Source organism: Squalius cephalus (genome assembly GCF_949319135.1).
Source record: "Squalius cephalus genome assembly, chromosome: 19".
In the NCBI taxonomy this organism is placed as follows: domain Eukaryota; kingdom Metazoa; phylum Chordata; class Actinopteri; order Cypriniformes; family Leuciscidae; genus Squalius; species Squalius cephalus.
Window position 1 is genome coordinate 33,203,738 of NC_137140.1, and position 16,402 is coordinate 33,220,139.

A 16,402-nucleotide genomic window follows, 5' to 3' on the forward strand; every position below is an offset into this window, starting at 1 on the left:
ATCTGTATTTGTAAAAAGCGCTATATAAATAAAGATGACTTGACATGTAACAAATAAGTAAGGCATACATTCAGATGATCTCTGTGAGCCACCCTTCACCATCTTTACTAGTTTAACTGGCAGCCGACTGTAATTTACCCATCATCATGTGGTGATAGAAAAGCTTTCAGATATTCATCTTTAGAGAGTATTACAAGACTTTATTCATTTATTTTTTTGTTTTTAATAATAAAGGATAATGTACAAAGCCACACTGTTCACAGTATTAGAAAATTGCAGGTACAGAGAATGATAAAGGTCAAATTTAATTTCCATACTTAAGGCATAACTTACCAAATACAAAATTATCATTCATTATAAGCATTTCTGAAAGTCAGAAAAAAAGGACAAAACCAAACAGTTTGGGATTTGTTGCATTGTCTCTTAATGTTCACATACACACTCACACACACACACACACACACACACACACACACACACACACACACACACACGGATCAAAGAGATCAATAATGTACCATTATTTCACAGAAATCAATATAAAACAGAAACAGAGTTTTAAAACCTACAACCAGAGTTATATAGTTCAGTAGTTTGACGTAAAGCAGAGAGTGTGTATGTACAGATATAGTTTATGGAGTTCCTATGAAGCTTTTGTCTTTCATGATCTTCACATTTAAAGGGGTGGTATAATGCCGTTTTCACAAGATGTAAAATAAATCTCTGATGTCCCCAGAGTGTGTGTGTGAAGTTTTAGATCAGAATACCCCACAGATATTTTTATATAGCATGTTAAAATTGTCACTTTGTGATGGTGAGCAAAAATGCACCTTTTTGTGACTGTCACTTTAAATGCAAATGAGCTGCTGCTCCCGGCACAGAGGGCGGAGCTTCAGAGAGCTTGTGTCCTGAAAATTTCAAAAACATTGAATCTTTTATGTTCAAACCGGAGTCGGACAAAGATGGAGAGACTCAAGAAGAAGTGACAACATGTAGAATACAACAGGACATTTCTGAACGGTTAGTTGATGAATTTATGTAGCTTATGTGTAGTTATCTTCTAGTCATTGATTAGCATATTCTGTCTTGATAATCTATAAATCACGTTCCCGGGGGCGGGGCTTATGTAAATTCTAGGGTTGGTGATGTCACTAACCCGGGAGGAAGCTCTTGTAGTCTCTACCAGCCGTTTGTTGTAGTCCTTAAAAAGCAATTTCTTTAAAAGCAAATATTTCCCTTTGCTTTGAACTTTGAGCGTCGTAATTTTGCAGATGTTGTTTATGCTCAAACAGCAACATTACACACTAACTAAAGTTAGAAAAGTGAAAAATCAACCCCCCCAGTCAAACAAAACTCAATCTTTCATACTGCAGTCAGTGATATTCACATTTTCTGGATTTTGCTCTTGGAAATTGCTGTTGTTATCATCATGTTTATGGCACAGAAACATCCTCTGGAATCCTCAAGGTTTGGCTGTAGTTTGGTTTCTTTTTGTAAATGATTGTCAATATGATGATGATGATAAAACAGCCTGTAACTGCAGCGATGACAGCGTTCTTAGATCTTGTATCATCTCCTTCTCTTCTCTCATTCTCTACTGTCCTTCTCTTCTCTCCTTCTCTTCTCTCATTCTCTTCTATTATTGATGCTGGCTCTGGAAAGGTGCAATTAAATGGTATAAATAATTGTTTAAATTATGAAGTCAACTTCATTCTATCAAACATTAGACAGTCAGATTCTCCACACAAACTTCACAAAACATTTCTGCTGCTGAGAATCTGATCAAACTGATTTCTTGACACACAGACCAGATCTAAACATCTCTAAAATCAAATATCTAGAGAGATGGATCTGTTTGGAGACCATGATCATACATGCGTTTCCTTCTTAGACCTTAAACTATAAAATCATTTATTCACAGGTGATTTTTAAAATGATAAATATTCTGACAAGAGACTAAACATCAGTTTTCTGTGTTCCAGAAGTAACTCAATAATCAATGTTATATATTTCTTACCAGGAGCTTTAGTGACAGTTTCAAGTTTACTGGGCTCTGTTAACAGATTTTAAACCACTGTTAGTAGATTGAAAATAAAAGTACATTTACAAACATTTATTGAATTATAAACAACACTATTATATACGGTACCTGTTATGTTCACAGGGAATTCTGTTTTTTCACTTCCACATTTTGCTTGGATAAAGAATCTGAATCCTCCAGTCATTACTGTAGTTGGACTGAAGCTGCATGTGAAGCTGTTTCTCTGTTCACAGGGGTCAGGAGGAAACTTTTCTCTACAGATTGCGGAGTCATTATATTTCTCAGGGTATTGAAACTTATAGAATTCAATGCAGCATCGAGAGTTCTTCAGAGAGACGCTGCAGTTGAGAGTTACTTCTTCACCCACAGTTCCAGTCACATCCTCACAGCTTACACTGATGTGAACTGAAAAATAACAATGTATATCATATAATACAGCAACTATATAATAATAAAGATCTGTTGTTTTTATTTTATTTTTACTTTACATCTCAGTAAACTTTTAACATATTAGACTTTATATGTTTTTGTAGTTTGAACAGGATTTAATACCTGGTAATGGGAGGGTCACATATTTTATTATTTAAAATTAATTATAGCTTATATATTCAATAGTAATATATACACTACAGTCTCTGTATGCAACATCCTGGCTGTTTCTTTTAATCATGTGCATCAGAGTCAGTAGAGAAACACAAGATTTGACCTTTTTTTATTATTGCTTTAGATTTAGTCCCTCCTCACAATTTCTAGGGGAAAGTTTATTCTCTTACCATCAGGTTGACAGACAGCAGTAAAAGTCCAAACCAGAATGAACAGTTGCACTGCATTTACAGCATTCATGCTTTTCATTCTGCAATAGAAAAAAATGACAACAGAAAGTTGCATAACTTAAACGTTAAACTTAAACAACTAGGACAAATAAGGAAGTGCTAGAGATTAGAGATGATTTACTGTAAGCTCAGTATGTCAGAATTTAATGAAATCATTTTGCGTGGTTTCACACATATATAATGAATCATGCATTAATTTAGAGGGGCTGAAGAGACTCACAAGTGTAAACTACAACCACAAAACCAGAATCGTGTACTACAATAAAGCACAGAGAACACAACGAAACACATCCATTCATGATAATATTGCTGCTGAATCTACAGAGCCATGACAGAAATTGAACGTGATGAAATAATGTTCTATTGCATTGTATTCTCTGGCTGAACGCAAAAACAAATAGAATCAACACCGCAACATTAATCAGACAAAATGATCACAAACACACAAAAACTGTTTTCTATAGGCTATTTAAAAGACATATTGAAAAATCTGCAAAATGTGTAAATCACATAATACAAAGATACCATGCATGTGCTGAAGATTTTCCTGTGGCTGGTTATGGATCAGTAAATATAAAGGATATAATTTCCCTGTTGAAGAGAGAGTTATTGCTCACCTCTGGTCTGTATGTCTTCAGCGCGTGTGTTCACACTGACTCTCTACAGCTCACGCTAGTGTATAAATACAGGCTTTCACTTTCAAATTGACTCGGTTGCTCACAGAACACACACCGCGACTGGGAAATCTCCCCTGTAGGATCATTAGTAATTTTATCTCTCAGGACAGTAAACATGTCACTCAGACAGAAGAGTATCTGGTGGTAAAGATTAGACAAGATCATGGGTTCGATTCTTGGGGAATGCATGAACTGATCAAATGTAAACCTTGATTGGGTAACACTTTATAATAACGTTCAGTTGTAAGTCATTTATAAGTGGTTAGTTAATGATGAGCTAATCATACAAAGCATTCATAAATGATTAGCAAGTGATATACTAACATTTTATGTATGTGTTGTAAATTCCGTTACAAGTCATTTACAAGTGATTAGTAAATGATTAACTAATTATTTACGAAACATGACTATGCGTTCATATATGATTAATTAGTGATATGTTCATTATTGTATGTATGTTTTTTATATTCAGTTGTAAGTCATTTGCAATTGATTAGTTAATGATTTACTAATCATTTACAAAACATGAATATGCGGTTCATAAATGTTTAATAAATTCTGTTGTTTTTTATGTATGTATAGCAATTAGAGGGTGCAGGAAGTGTTGTAAATGCCTTGAATACATGAACAGATCATTTGTAACAGGTCAGTAACAGTGTTCAACACAATGATGTGTAAACGCATGAATAAATCATTTACAACACTTTCTGCATCCCCTAATCTAAAGTGTAAACTATTCATCACTTGTAAATGTGTTACTCATCATTCATAGATTACCACTTCAAGAATCAATAAGGCATAAAATCAACGAATCGCATCTATGAATGATGAGTAACACATTTACAAGTGATGAATAGTTTACACTTTAGATTAGGGGATGCAGAAAGTGTTGTAAATGATTTATTCATGCGTTTACACATCATCTATAACAGGTATTGAACACTGTAGTGTGTAGTGTAGTGTGTACTGCAGTGTAAGTGCTGACTGGTGAGGGTATAGACAGCTGTCTTCTGTAGTGTGTAGTGTAGTGTTTAGTGTAGTGTGTAGTGTAGTGTGTACTGCAGTGTAAGTGCTGACTGGTGACGGTAAACAGCTGTCTTCTGTAGTGTGTAGTGTGTAGTGTAGTGTAGTGTGTACTGCAGTGTAAGTGCTGACTGGTGAGGGTATAGACAGCTGTCTTCTGTAGTGTGTAGTGTGTACTGCAGTGTAAGTGCTGACTGGTGAGGGTATAGACAGCTGTCTTCTGTAGTGTGTAGTGTAGTGTGTAGTGTAGTGTGTACTGCAGTGTAAGTGCTGACTGGTGAGGGTATAGACAGCTGTCTTCTGTAGTGTGTAGTGTAGTGTGTACTGCAGTGTAAGTGCTGACTGGTGAGGGTATAGACAGCTGTCTTCTGTAGTGTGTAGTGTAGTGTTTAGTGTAGTGTGTAGTGTAGTGTGTACTGCAGTGTAAGTGCTGACTGGTGACGGTAAACAGCTGTCTTCTGTAGTGTGTAGTGTGTAGTGTAGTGTAGTGTGTACTGCAATGTAAGTGCTGACTGGTGAGGGTATAGACAGCTGTCTTCTGTAGTGTGTAGTGTGTACTGCAGTGTAAGTGCTGACTGGTGAGGGTATAGACAGCTGTCTTCTGTAGTGTGTAGTGTAGTGTGTAGTGTAGTGTGTACTGCAGTGTAAGTGCTGACTGGTGAGGGTATAGACAGCTGTCTTCTGTAGTGTGTAGTGTAGTGTGTACTGCAGTGTAAGTGCTGACTGGTGAGGGTATAGACAGCTGTCTTCTGTAGTGTGTAGTGTAGTGTGTACTGCAGTGTAAGTGCTGACTGGTGAGGGTATAGACAGCTGTCTTCTGTAGTGTGTAGTGTAGTGTTTAGTGTAGTGTGTAGTGTAGTGTGTACTGCAGTGTAAGTGCTGACTGGTGACGGTAAACAGCTGTCTTCTGTAGTGTGTAGTGTGTAGTGTAGTGTAGTGTGTACTGCAATGTAAGTGCTGACTGGTGAGGGTATAGACAGCTGTCTTCTGTAGTGTGTAGTGTGTACTGCAGTGTAAGTGCTGACTGGTGAGGGTATAGACAGCTGTCTTCTGTAGTGTGTAGTGTAGTGTAGTGTGTACTGCAGTGTAAGTGCTGACTGGTGAGGGTATAGACAGCTGTCTTCTGTAGTGTGTAGTGTAGTGTAGTGTGTACTGCAGTGTAAGTGCTGACTGGTGAGGGTATAGACAGCTGTCTTCTGTAGTGTGTAGTGTAGTGTGTACTGCAGTGTAAGTGCTGACTGGTGAGGGTATAGACAGCTGTCTTCTGTAGTGTGTAGTGTAGTGTGTACTGCAGTGTAAGTGCTGACTGGTGAGGGTATAGACAGCTGTCTTCTGTAGTGTGTAGTGTAGTGTTTAGTGTAGTGTGTAGTGTAGTGTGTACTGCAGTGTAAGTGCTGACTGGTGACGGTAAACAGCTGTCTTCTGTAGTGTGTAGTGTGTAGTGTAGTGTAGTGTGTACTGCAATGTAAGTGCTGACTGGTGAGGGTATAGACAGCTGTCTTCTGTAGTGTGTAGTGTGTACTGCAGTGTAAGTGCTGACTGGTGAGGGTATAGACAGCTGTCTTCTGTAGTGTGTAGTGTAGTGTAGTGTGTACTGCAGTGTAAGTGCTGACTGGTGAGGGTATAGACAGCTGTCTTCTGTAGTGTGTAGTGTAGTGTAGTGTGTACTGCAGTGTAAGTGCTGACTGGTGAGGGTATAGACAGCTGTCTTCTGTAGTGTGTAGTGTAGTGTGTACTGCAGTGTAAGTGCTGACTGGTGAGGGTATAGACAGCTGTCTTCTGTAGTGTGTAGTGTAGTGTGTACTGCAGTGTAAGTGCTGACTGGTGAGGGTATAGACAGCTGTCTTCTGTAGTGTGTAGTGTAGTGTTTAGTGTAGTGTGTAGTGTAGTGTGTACTGCAGTGTAAGTGCTGACTGGTGACGGTAAACAGCTGTCTTCTGTAGTGTGTAGTGTGTAGTGTAGTGTAGTGTGTACTGCAGTGTAAGTGCTGACTGGTGAGGGTATAGACAGCTGTCTTCTGTAGTGTGTAGTGTAGTGTAGTGTGTACTGCAGTGTAAGTGCTGACTGGTGAGGGTATAGACAGCTGTCTTCTCTGAAACACATGGAGTCTTTAAGCACTGTGCACCTGACGTGAGCAAAACATACAAATTTTTTTTTTTTTAATTATTAAACATTTATGAATTGCATAATCATGTTTTGTAAATTATTAGTTAATCATTTACTAATCACTTGTAAATGACTTGTAACGGAATTTACAAAACATACATGATAAAATCTTAGTATAGGCTATCACTTGCAAATCATTTATGAATGTTTTGTAAATGATTAGTTCATTATTAACTAACCACTTATAAATGACTTACAACTGAACGTTATTATAAAGTGTTACCAACTAATCTTAAGGTCAATCTAAACTTAGTAGTGATAATAAAATCATTCTACCTTCAAATCTCTTATCACCTGCAAAAACTCAAAAAACAATGTCTGTCCAAAATTTAACAGCACAAAAAGTTCATCCAATGGAAATGAATCAATGCTGAACTTACTTAAGCTGGACAATGACTTTCCTCTATCTCTGCTGTACAGCTGAAACAAACTTTATTGCATTATTTTCCTGTTATCACTGTAAAGCTGCTTTGAAATGAAACGATCTGTATTTGTAAAAAGCGCTATATAAATAAAGATGACTTGACACATAACAAATAAATAAGATGATCTCTGTGAGCCACCCTTCACCCACTTTACTAGTTTAACTGGTAGCTGACTGTAATTTACCCATCATCATGTGGTGATAGAAAAGCTTTCAGATATTCATCTTTAGAGAGTATTACAAGACTTTATTCATTTAATTTTTTGTTTTAATAATAAAGGACAATGTACAAAGCCACACTGTTCACAGTATTAGAAAATTGCATGTACAGAGAATGATAAAAGTAAAACTTAATTTCCATACTTAATGCATAACTTACCAAATACAAAACTGTCACTATAAGCATTTCTGAAAGTCACACACAAAAAAAGACAAAACCAAACAGTTTGGGATTTGTTGCATTGTCTTTTAATGTTCACATATATATAGCCTACAGATCAAACACACACACTGATCAAAGAGATCAATAATGTACCATTATTTCACAGAAATCAATATAAAACAGTAACAGAGTTTTAAAACCTACAACCAGAGTTATATAGTTCAGTAGTTTGAGGTAAAGCAGAGAGTGTGTATGTACAGATATAGTTTATGGAGTTCCTATGAAGCTTTTGTCTTTCATGATCTTCACATTTAAAGGGGTGGTATAATACCATTTTCACAAGATGTAAAATAAATCTCTGATGTCCCCAGAGTGTGTATGTGAAGATTTAACTCAAAATACCCCACAGATATTTTTATATAGCATGTTAAAATTGTCACTTTGTGAGGGTGAGCAAAAATGCACCTTTTTGTGACTGTCACTTTAAATGCAAATGAGCTGCTGCTCCCGGCACAGAGGGCGGAGCTTCAAGAGCTTGAGTCCTGAAAATTTCAAAACTTTTAACCTTTTATGTTCAAACCAGAGTCGGACAAAGATGGAGAGACTCAAGAAGTGACAACATGTAGAATACAACAGGACATTTCTGAACGGTTAGTTGATGAATTTATGTAGCTTATGTGTGGTTATCTTCTAGTCATTGATTAGCATATTCTGTCTTGATAATCTATAAATCACATTCCCGGGGGGCGGAGTTTATGTACATTTTAGGGTTTGTGATGTCACTAACTCGGGAGGAAGCTCTTGTAGTCTCTACCAGCGGTTTGTTGTAGTCCTTAAAAAGCAATTTCTTTAAAAGCAAATATCTCCCTTTGCTTTGAACTTTGAGTGTCGTAATTTTGCAGATGTTGTTTATGCTCAAACAGCAACATTACACACTAACTAAAGTTAGAAAAGTGAATAATCAACCCCCCCAGTCAAACAAAACTCAATCTTTCATACTGCAGTCAGTGATATTCACATTTTCTGGATTTTGCTCTTGGAAATCGCTGTTGTTATCATCATGTTTATGGCACAGAAACATCCTCTGGAATGATTTGCTGTAGTTTGGTTTCTTTTTGTAAATGATTGTCATTATGATGATGATGATGATGATGAAACAGCCTGTAACTGCAGCGATGACAGTGCTCTTAGATCCAAAACCATTGTCTGTCCCAGGACTCGCCACTGTTGTTAGTATATCTCGCCGTGCTTTTAGATGTGAAAAGGTGCAATTAAAATAATAGTTTTTAATTCATAAACTCAACTTCAGCCTATCAAACATCAGACAGTCAGATTCTCCACACAAACTTCACAAAACATTTCTGCTGCTGAGAATCTGATCAAACTGATTTCTTGACACACAGACCAGATCTAAACATCTCTAAAATCAAATATCTAGAGAGATGTTTGGAGACCATGATCATACGTTTCCTTCTTAGACCTTAAAGTATAAAATCATTCATTCACAGGAGATTTTTAAAATGATAAATATTCTGACAAGAGACTAAACATCAGTTTTCTGTGTGCCATAAGTAACTCAATAATCAATGTTATATATTTCTTACCAGGAGCTTTAGTGACAGTTTCAGGTTTACTGGCCTCTGTTAACAGATTTTAAACCACTGTTAGTAGATTGAAAATAAAAGTACATTTGCAAACATTTATTGAATTTTAAACAACAATATTATATACTGTACCTGTTATGTTCACAGTGAATTCAGTTTTTTCACTTCCACATTTTGTTTGGATAAAGAATCTGAATTGTCCAGTCATTACTGTAGTTGGACTGAAGCTGCATGTGAAGCTGTTTCTCTGTTCACAGGAGTCAGGAGGAAACTTTCCTCTACAGATTTCGTTGTCATTATTCTCAGGGTATTGAAACTTATAAGATTGAATGCAGCATTCAGAGTTCTTCAGAGAGACGCTGCAGTTGAGAGTTACTTCTTCACCCACAGATCCAGTCACATCCTCACAGCTTACACTGATGTCATCTGAAAAATAACAGAGTATATCATATAATACAGCAACTGAACAATAATAAAGATGTTTTTTTTCTTTCCTTTTTTTACATCTTAGTAAATTTTTCTTGTTGTGGTGTCAATCATATAATAAACACACAGTGACTCTTTCATTAGAGGACCTATTCATAAATTAAACCACTGCATTATGTGTTTTTGTACATTATAGTTTGAACAGGATTTAATATCTGGCAATGGGAGGGTCACATATTGTATTATTGACAATGAATTATAGCTTATATATTCAGTAGTAATATAAACACTACAGTCTCTGCACACAAAACCCCTGACGGTTTCTTTCAATCATGTGCGTCAGAGTCAGTTGAGAAACACAAGATCATGTAGTCTTGACTGAAAATGTGATTTTCTGCTTCTCTGTATGAACACATTATTTTACTTAAAGGAGTGTGAGTGTATAAACACATAAATTATCAGAAAATTCACTGCTCCCTGGATTTCGCTCTATTGTTCATAATTGTTCAAATAGTAAATCTGAATTTTAATCCCTGGAAGGATGAAATACTCAGAGCCATAAACACTTGGACTGACCTGGATACAAAAGGAGCAACTTGTGTTATGATAACTATGATACTAAGTTTTTAACTTTTTTCTTCATTATCTTATATTTATTCCCTCCTAAAAATTCTCACACACTGGAAAGTTTATTCTCTTACCATCAGCTTGACAGACAGCAGTAAAAGTCCAAACCAGAATGAACAGTTGCACTGCATTTACAGCATTCATGCTTTTGATTCTGCAACAGAAAAAAAAGAAAAGAAAATATTGCATCAAAAGTGAAACTTAAAACTTAGCAAAAAACACTTAGTTCTTTCAAAAATATATGTGCTCATTAATGTATATTTACTTCTTTCAAGTAATAAAGTATTCTCGTAAGTTTATAATCTGCCATTGAAAGTACATACGGGTGAGGGGTTCGAATGCCGGTCGCCATGTTGCCCCTCCATCTTGAAACTACATTAGCCAAAGAGGGACATACCTGTAAATTCAAGCTTCGCCTTTTGCGTTTTTCACTCAGTGACACCGTGACGAATGCGAGGGGGAGATTACTCGCGAGCTCGCGAGTGCCGGCAGATTTGAAAGATGTGCGTGTGCGTCACGTGTGTTCACTCACATTTGATTTTGAAAGAGAGAATTAAAATGTCAACGCGACAGGCAAATCAGCAAGAGCAAAGTCATTACTGGAGTAACTTTTCCCAGATGGAAAGAGCTCATGAGGAGCAAAGATTTTAAAACGGACGCCGGAGTTGCCTGCTTTCTTCTCGACAGGTAATTCAGCCTATTTGTGTAAATTCGAAGTTTTATAGTTGCTTGTCTAACCATAGCATGGTTGTGCATAACGCCAGAACGACCTCTAGTATAACTTCATCCTCGCGTCAATGGTGAAAAAGTATTGTTTACCTTGTAACATAAATCTGTGCTGCGACGGATCACAGGTGATGAATAGTTTTAAAGGCGCAATTTTTTAAGCTATATAAAAAAAGGACACTGTAAATTTTAGTTATTTTTAATTGCTTTTACTTTGTACACATTGTAACGTTAGCCTAATCTGATTATGCTGGGATAGCCGATTCCAAGGGTGACGTTTACCTCCTGACATCTGTCCTGTAGTTTTATTCATTTTAGACGTATTGTTTATTATTGTCATGGACGAAGTCGATAACTGGAAGCCAGGTGTTAATCTTGGAATAATGCGGCCACCGTAGGAGTTAAAACGCCCTCGGAATTGAAAGGAACAGAAACTAATATTCACTGGGTAGTCATATACAATTTCACCGCTAGATGGGGGAAAAATTCACACAGTGTAGCTTTAAAGAACAAGGACTACCAAGCAAGTGCTAGAGATTAAATTAGAGACGATTTACTGTAAACTCAGGATGTCATAATTTAATTAAATAATTTTGCGAGATTTCACACAACATAACGAATCATGCATTTATTTAGAGGGGTTGAAGAAACTCACAGTGTAAAATACAAACACAATATTTACTACAATAAAGCACAGAGAACATAATGAAAAAGATCCATTCATGATAATATTGCTGTTGAATCTACAGAGACACGACAGAAATTTTACTTGATGATATACATATTTTTCTACTGTATTGTATTCTCTGGCTGAACGCAAAAACAAATAGAATCAATCGACACACTGATAAGACAAAATTATCACAAACACGCAGAAAAACAGTTTTCTATTAGACTATTTAAAAATCTGCAAAATGTGTAAATCACAGAATACAAAAATACCATGTACTGAAGATTGCCCTGTGGCTGGTTATGGATTAGTAAATATAAAGGATATTATTTAGCTGTTGAAGAGAGAGTTATTGCTCACCTCTGGTCTGTGTGTCTTCAGCGTGTGAGTTCATTCACTCTGACTCTCTTCAGCTCACTCTAGTGTATATAGCCTACAGGCTACTCAAATTTCACTTTCAAAATGAAAGTTAATTTCGAGTCTAGCAGTCGATGCTGTCTCACGACTTGCAAATCTCCCCTTCATGACGCAATGCTGCAATTTTGGATTTCTATGTCAAATAATAGTGGAGAAAGTAGGAGGACAGAGTCGTATAGCCTCTCTGTCTGATGCAGGAACACAAGAAGTTATAAAAATTTCAAGCGGTTTAACAGCACTCATCAATGTCAAAACAATTGAGATGACAAATCAAAGAAGGCTTCTTAAGTGTTCACATATTATCAGAGACCGAACGTGAATTCCAGCGCGACGCTTCGGTTTTAACAATGAAGGAGGATGGGGATGTAGCTAAACATTTAATATTTTATATATTATTATATGTTATATAGGCTATTATATGTTAGTACGGTAATATTATATATTTTAAAATGAAAAGATATTTGCAAATAGTTCAAATTTATTACTTTACAAAAAAAACAAAAAAAAAACAATCATAGCCTATATTGTTTGTTTACCATTCTCGTTTCCCTTTCTGTTTAGCTACCAATGTCATCGATGTGTTACACTATTTAATATGCAATGTCAATATTTTTTTATAAATTAATATATGTAGCCTATAGATGAATGTACAGTATTTAATGGTTCTACAATGAACCCCCTGATCAATGAGGTGTTGTTGCTTATTTTGTAAACTTGAACACATTTTTTTCTTCGTGAGGCACATTGTTTAGTAAAGCTGCTTTTGAACAACAAAGTGATATTTAAAACAATTATATTCATTTGAGTAACCCTTATCCACCCATGAGAACCTACCACTGCAAAATCTCTCCCTCATCAAAGGTAAACAGGGTTTTTAATAGTTTGCATCACCTCTACATACAGTCCTTTAACCATACGTCAAAATATTTTCCATCATTACAGACAATACAAGTCACAACTGTTGTCCCTCAAACGAGGTGCTTCCCATGATGCTTTTGGGAAACTTTCACTGTAATAATCACTTTGGAATCCTTGTGTAAACTAGAAACAGAGCATCACCCACACTTTTCCATCCTCCTACTGGGCTCAAATTCCTGGCATCTGGACAGGCAATCTCTTCAAAAGCTTGGTTGAGCTAATAACAATCAGAGCCAGTGTGAGATGTTATAGTCTGAGGCACACTGGCACATCTGGGTTTAAAATAAAGTCAAAGCAATAGACTTAGTGAGACGGAATGAAATCTTGTACATCACCAGTATCAGCATCAGCCACTGAAAAATACATTGGTCAAAGAGTAGCCTGCACAACAAACATATAAAATGAGATGCAATTACACAATCATGCATTTAACAGACACTTTTATCCAAAGTGACTTACAATAGGGGAACAAAAGCAATTTATCATAGAACCAACACTATTCATATTCAGGTGGAGGCAGGGCCGTGCACAGACATTTTGAGGGGCAGTGGCTTAAACCAAAAAAGGGGGCACTATAAGGAGCTGTGTCAGGGACCAATCAAGCTCGGTCCCATCCACCACTCAACATCACTCTCTCCAGACTACTGATCACCTGCACCTGTTCACCATCAGCAACCTATCACAAGCACTACAAAACACTCACTACTACCGCAGTTCTTTGTCAAGCCTCCAACGGGAACAGACCATGATCCATTGTCTCCTGAGTTTCTGATGCATCCAGATTTCTGAGAAGTAACGTATATCCTAACCTCTATATCATTGTTCCGCTGTCTCCAGACTTCCTGCTTGATTCCATGTCCTGTGATCCTGCATCCTCATAGCTTCCGATGTTTCCTCCGAGCTTGTTTGCTAGCGACTGCATCTGAAAGAGAAAAGACAAGTATTAATGAACTGTGACTGCTTGACATTAATAACCTGAAGAGAACATGCTCACCTGATTGTCTGCCCCGCACCGAGTGATCTTCACCTGAACTCACTGAATACTCACCTTGCACTCGTTTACTTGAATAAAGCTGTGTTTGGATTCACTTACCTCTGTCTCCGTGCCTGTATCCTGACAGTTTGACTCACTCTGAGGCAGTATCATCTTAATATAGAGAATTAATAACTCTTTTATAATCATGGGCAATTACATTACAATTAGGATTTAGTGCTAAATCAATTTATGTTGTTATAATTACTCTTCCAATTGAATAATTAAATGTCTGTCTTTCTTATCACACTCTAGCACATTTATTTACTGTCAGTCAGTTTAACTGTCTGATTTGGCTGTGTGGGCTCTCCCACACTCTCTGAGCTGCCTCATCTTAAATGGAAGTATTAGACATTTAATTTAATATTATACATTAAAGGTATAGCGGAGGATTTTTTACTTCCGGGTGGATAACTTATACTATTGGTTATATAGAGAGTGTGGGAGAGCCCACACAGCCAAATCAGACAGTTAAACTGACTGACAGTAAATAAATATGCTAGAGTGTGATAAAGACAGACATTTAATTATTCAATTGGAAGAGTAATTATAACAACATAAATTGATTTAGCACTAAATCCTAATTGTAATGTAATTGCCCATGATTATAAAAGAGTAGTTATTAATTCTCTATATTAAGATGATACTGCCTCAGAGTGAGTCAAACTGTCAGGATACAGGCACGGAGACAGAGGTAAGTGAATCCAAACACAGCTTTATTCAAGTAAACGAGTGCAAGGTGAGTATTCAGTGAGTTCAGGTGAAGATCACTCGGTGCGGGGCAGACAATCAGGTGAGCATGTTCTCTTCAGGTTATTTAATGTCAAGCAGTAACAGTTCATTAATACTTGTCTTTTCTCTTTCAGATGCAGTCGCTAGCAAACAAGCTCGGAGGAAACATCGGAAGCTATGAGGATGCAGGATCACAGGACATGGAATCAAGCAGGAAGTCTGGAGACAGCGGAACAATGATATAGAGGTTAGGATATACGTTACTTCTCAGAAATCTGGATGCATCAGAGACTCAGGAGACAATGGATCATGGTCTGTTCCCGTTGGAGGCTTGACAAGGAACTGCGGTAGTAGTGAGTGTTTTGTAGTGCTTGTGATAGGTTGCTGATGGTGAACAGGTGCAGGTGATCAGTAGTCTGGAGAGAGTGATCATTGAGTGTTGGATGGGACCGAGCTTGATTGGTCCCTGACACAAACTCCTTATAGTGCCCCCTTTTTTGGTTTAAGCCACTGCCCCTCAAAATGTCTGTGCACGGCCCTGGAGATGACCTTGAGCAAGGCACCTGACCTCCAATCACTCCCAAGTGTGTGTGTCATGTGTGTTCGTTCACTACTCATTACTCTTAATGTGTGTGCACTAACTTGGATGAGTTAAACGCAGAGGACAAACTCTAGTATGGATAACCATACTTGTCCTTCACATGCCACTTTAAAATGCCTTTGGAATTAATTTATTTGGTAATATAGTAGTGCCAATAACTTTACATCCCACTGTAAACCCTCAGCATCATGCGACACAGAATCAGTCCAAGTATAAAATCCTTAATTAATTTTACTGGTATACTGTAACTTACCAATCATCATGTGATGATAAAACAAGTTTCCAGATATTCATCTTTAGAGAGTTCTACAAGTGTAAAAAAAAAAAAACCTTTACAAAGCCACATCATTAAAAAATTGCATGTACAGATTATATGAAAATAATAATAATTTACAGATTAAGCTACTACCACTTACCAAATACAAAACTGACATTCATTATACATTCCATGAAAGTCAGAAAAAAAGAGCAAAACCAAACTTTTGCTGCATTGCCTTTTAATGTCCACACACTCCATTAAAGCCACACACACACACACACACACACACACGGTTCTAAAAAATGAACTAATCTCTATTTTTTAATTAAATTATTATAAATAAAATATATAACAAATGAATAATAACATATGTTACTAAAATGTATTTAAAAAATGTAAACATAATTTTAGCTAAATTAATATATTTATAAAAACACCTTACATTTCCAGAGGGGTGAAAAAAAAAAACAATCCAAAAAGCTAATAGTTTAAGTTGTCATAAACAAACCAGTTTTAAGTTCAAATTTTTCCACAGACCATCGTTGTAGAATATTTGTTTTATTAAGACTTTTAATAATTTATTTAAATTAATTAAAAAAAAAAAATATATATATACCATGCTGACCTTTTTGCTCGCTTGGAGCAGAGTGCTGGCATAAAAGGAAGTGCTCTTGAATAGTTTAAATCAGATCTCTCCAATAGAAGTTTTAAAGTTAACATTGAACATTGGTCTGAGGCAGCTCCTTTATCGTGTGGTGTTCCCCAGGGATCCATCTTAGCTCCTATTCCTTTTTCCATTATATATCCTCCCATTGGGTTCTATTTTTAGGAAGCGTGGTCTGT

At 36.6% G+C, this 16,402-nt stretch overlaps 2 protein-coding genes across 2 annotated transcripts in view; both read right to left on the reverse strand.

The window, feature by feature from the left end:
• Window positions 1-1,260: 1,260 nt before the first annotated feature.
• Window positions 1,261-3,607, reverse strand: LOC307146843 (uncharacterized protein). Its single transcript, XM_079851153.1, has 5 exons — window positions 3,492-3,607; window positions 2,815-2,894; window positions 2,150-2,446; window positions 2,018-2,053; window positions 1,261-1,654 (listed from the first exon to the last, which is right to left on the reverse strand). Exons 2-5 carry the CDS (start codon window positions 2,891-2,893, stop codon window positions 1,434-1,436), a joined length of 633 nt encoding a protein of 210 aa, XP_079707279.1. The 5' UTR covers window position 2,894; window positions 3,492-3,607; the 3' UTR covers window positions 1,261-1,433.
• A 4,612-nt stretch (window positions 3,608-8,219) lies between these two features.
• Window positions 8,220-16,402, reverse strand: part of LOC307146841 (uncharacterized protein) — a 37,011-nt gene continuing 28,828 nt past the window's right edge. Inside the window, exons 2-5 of the mRNA XM_079851150.1 lie at window positions 10,278-10,357; window positions 9,283-9,576; window positions 9,151-9,186; window positions 8,220-8,794 (exon numbers count right to left, since the gene is read on the reverse strand). Coding sequence (XP_079707276.1) covers window positions 8,532-8,794; window positions 9,151-9,186; window positions 9,283-9,576; window positions 10,278-10,347 — 663 coding nt within the window. The 5' untranslated portion in view covers window positions 10,348-10,357 and the 3' untranslated portion in view covers window positions 8,220-8,531. The remainder of the gene's footprint in view (window positions 8,795-9,150; window positions 9,187-9,282; window positions 9,577-10,277; window positions 10,358-16,402) is intronic.

Coding starts and splice junctions, on each gene's coding strand:
- LOC307146843 (XM_079851153.1), bottom strand. CDS start 2,893: ATGAAAAGCATGAATGCTGTAAATGCAGTGCAACTGTTCATTCTGGTT. Junction 2,054..2,149: donor ATTCCCTGTGAACATAACAG/GTACCGTATATA, acceptor ATCTGTTAACAG/AGCCCAGTAAACTTGAAACT. Junction 1,655..2,017: donor AACTGTCACTAAAGCTCCTG/GTAAGAAATATA, acceptor GCACCTTTCCAG/AGCCAGCATCAATAATAGAA.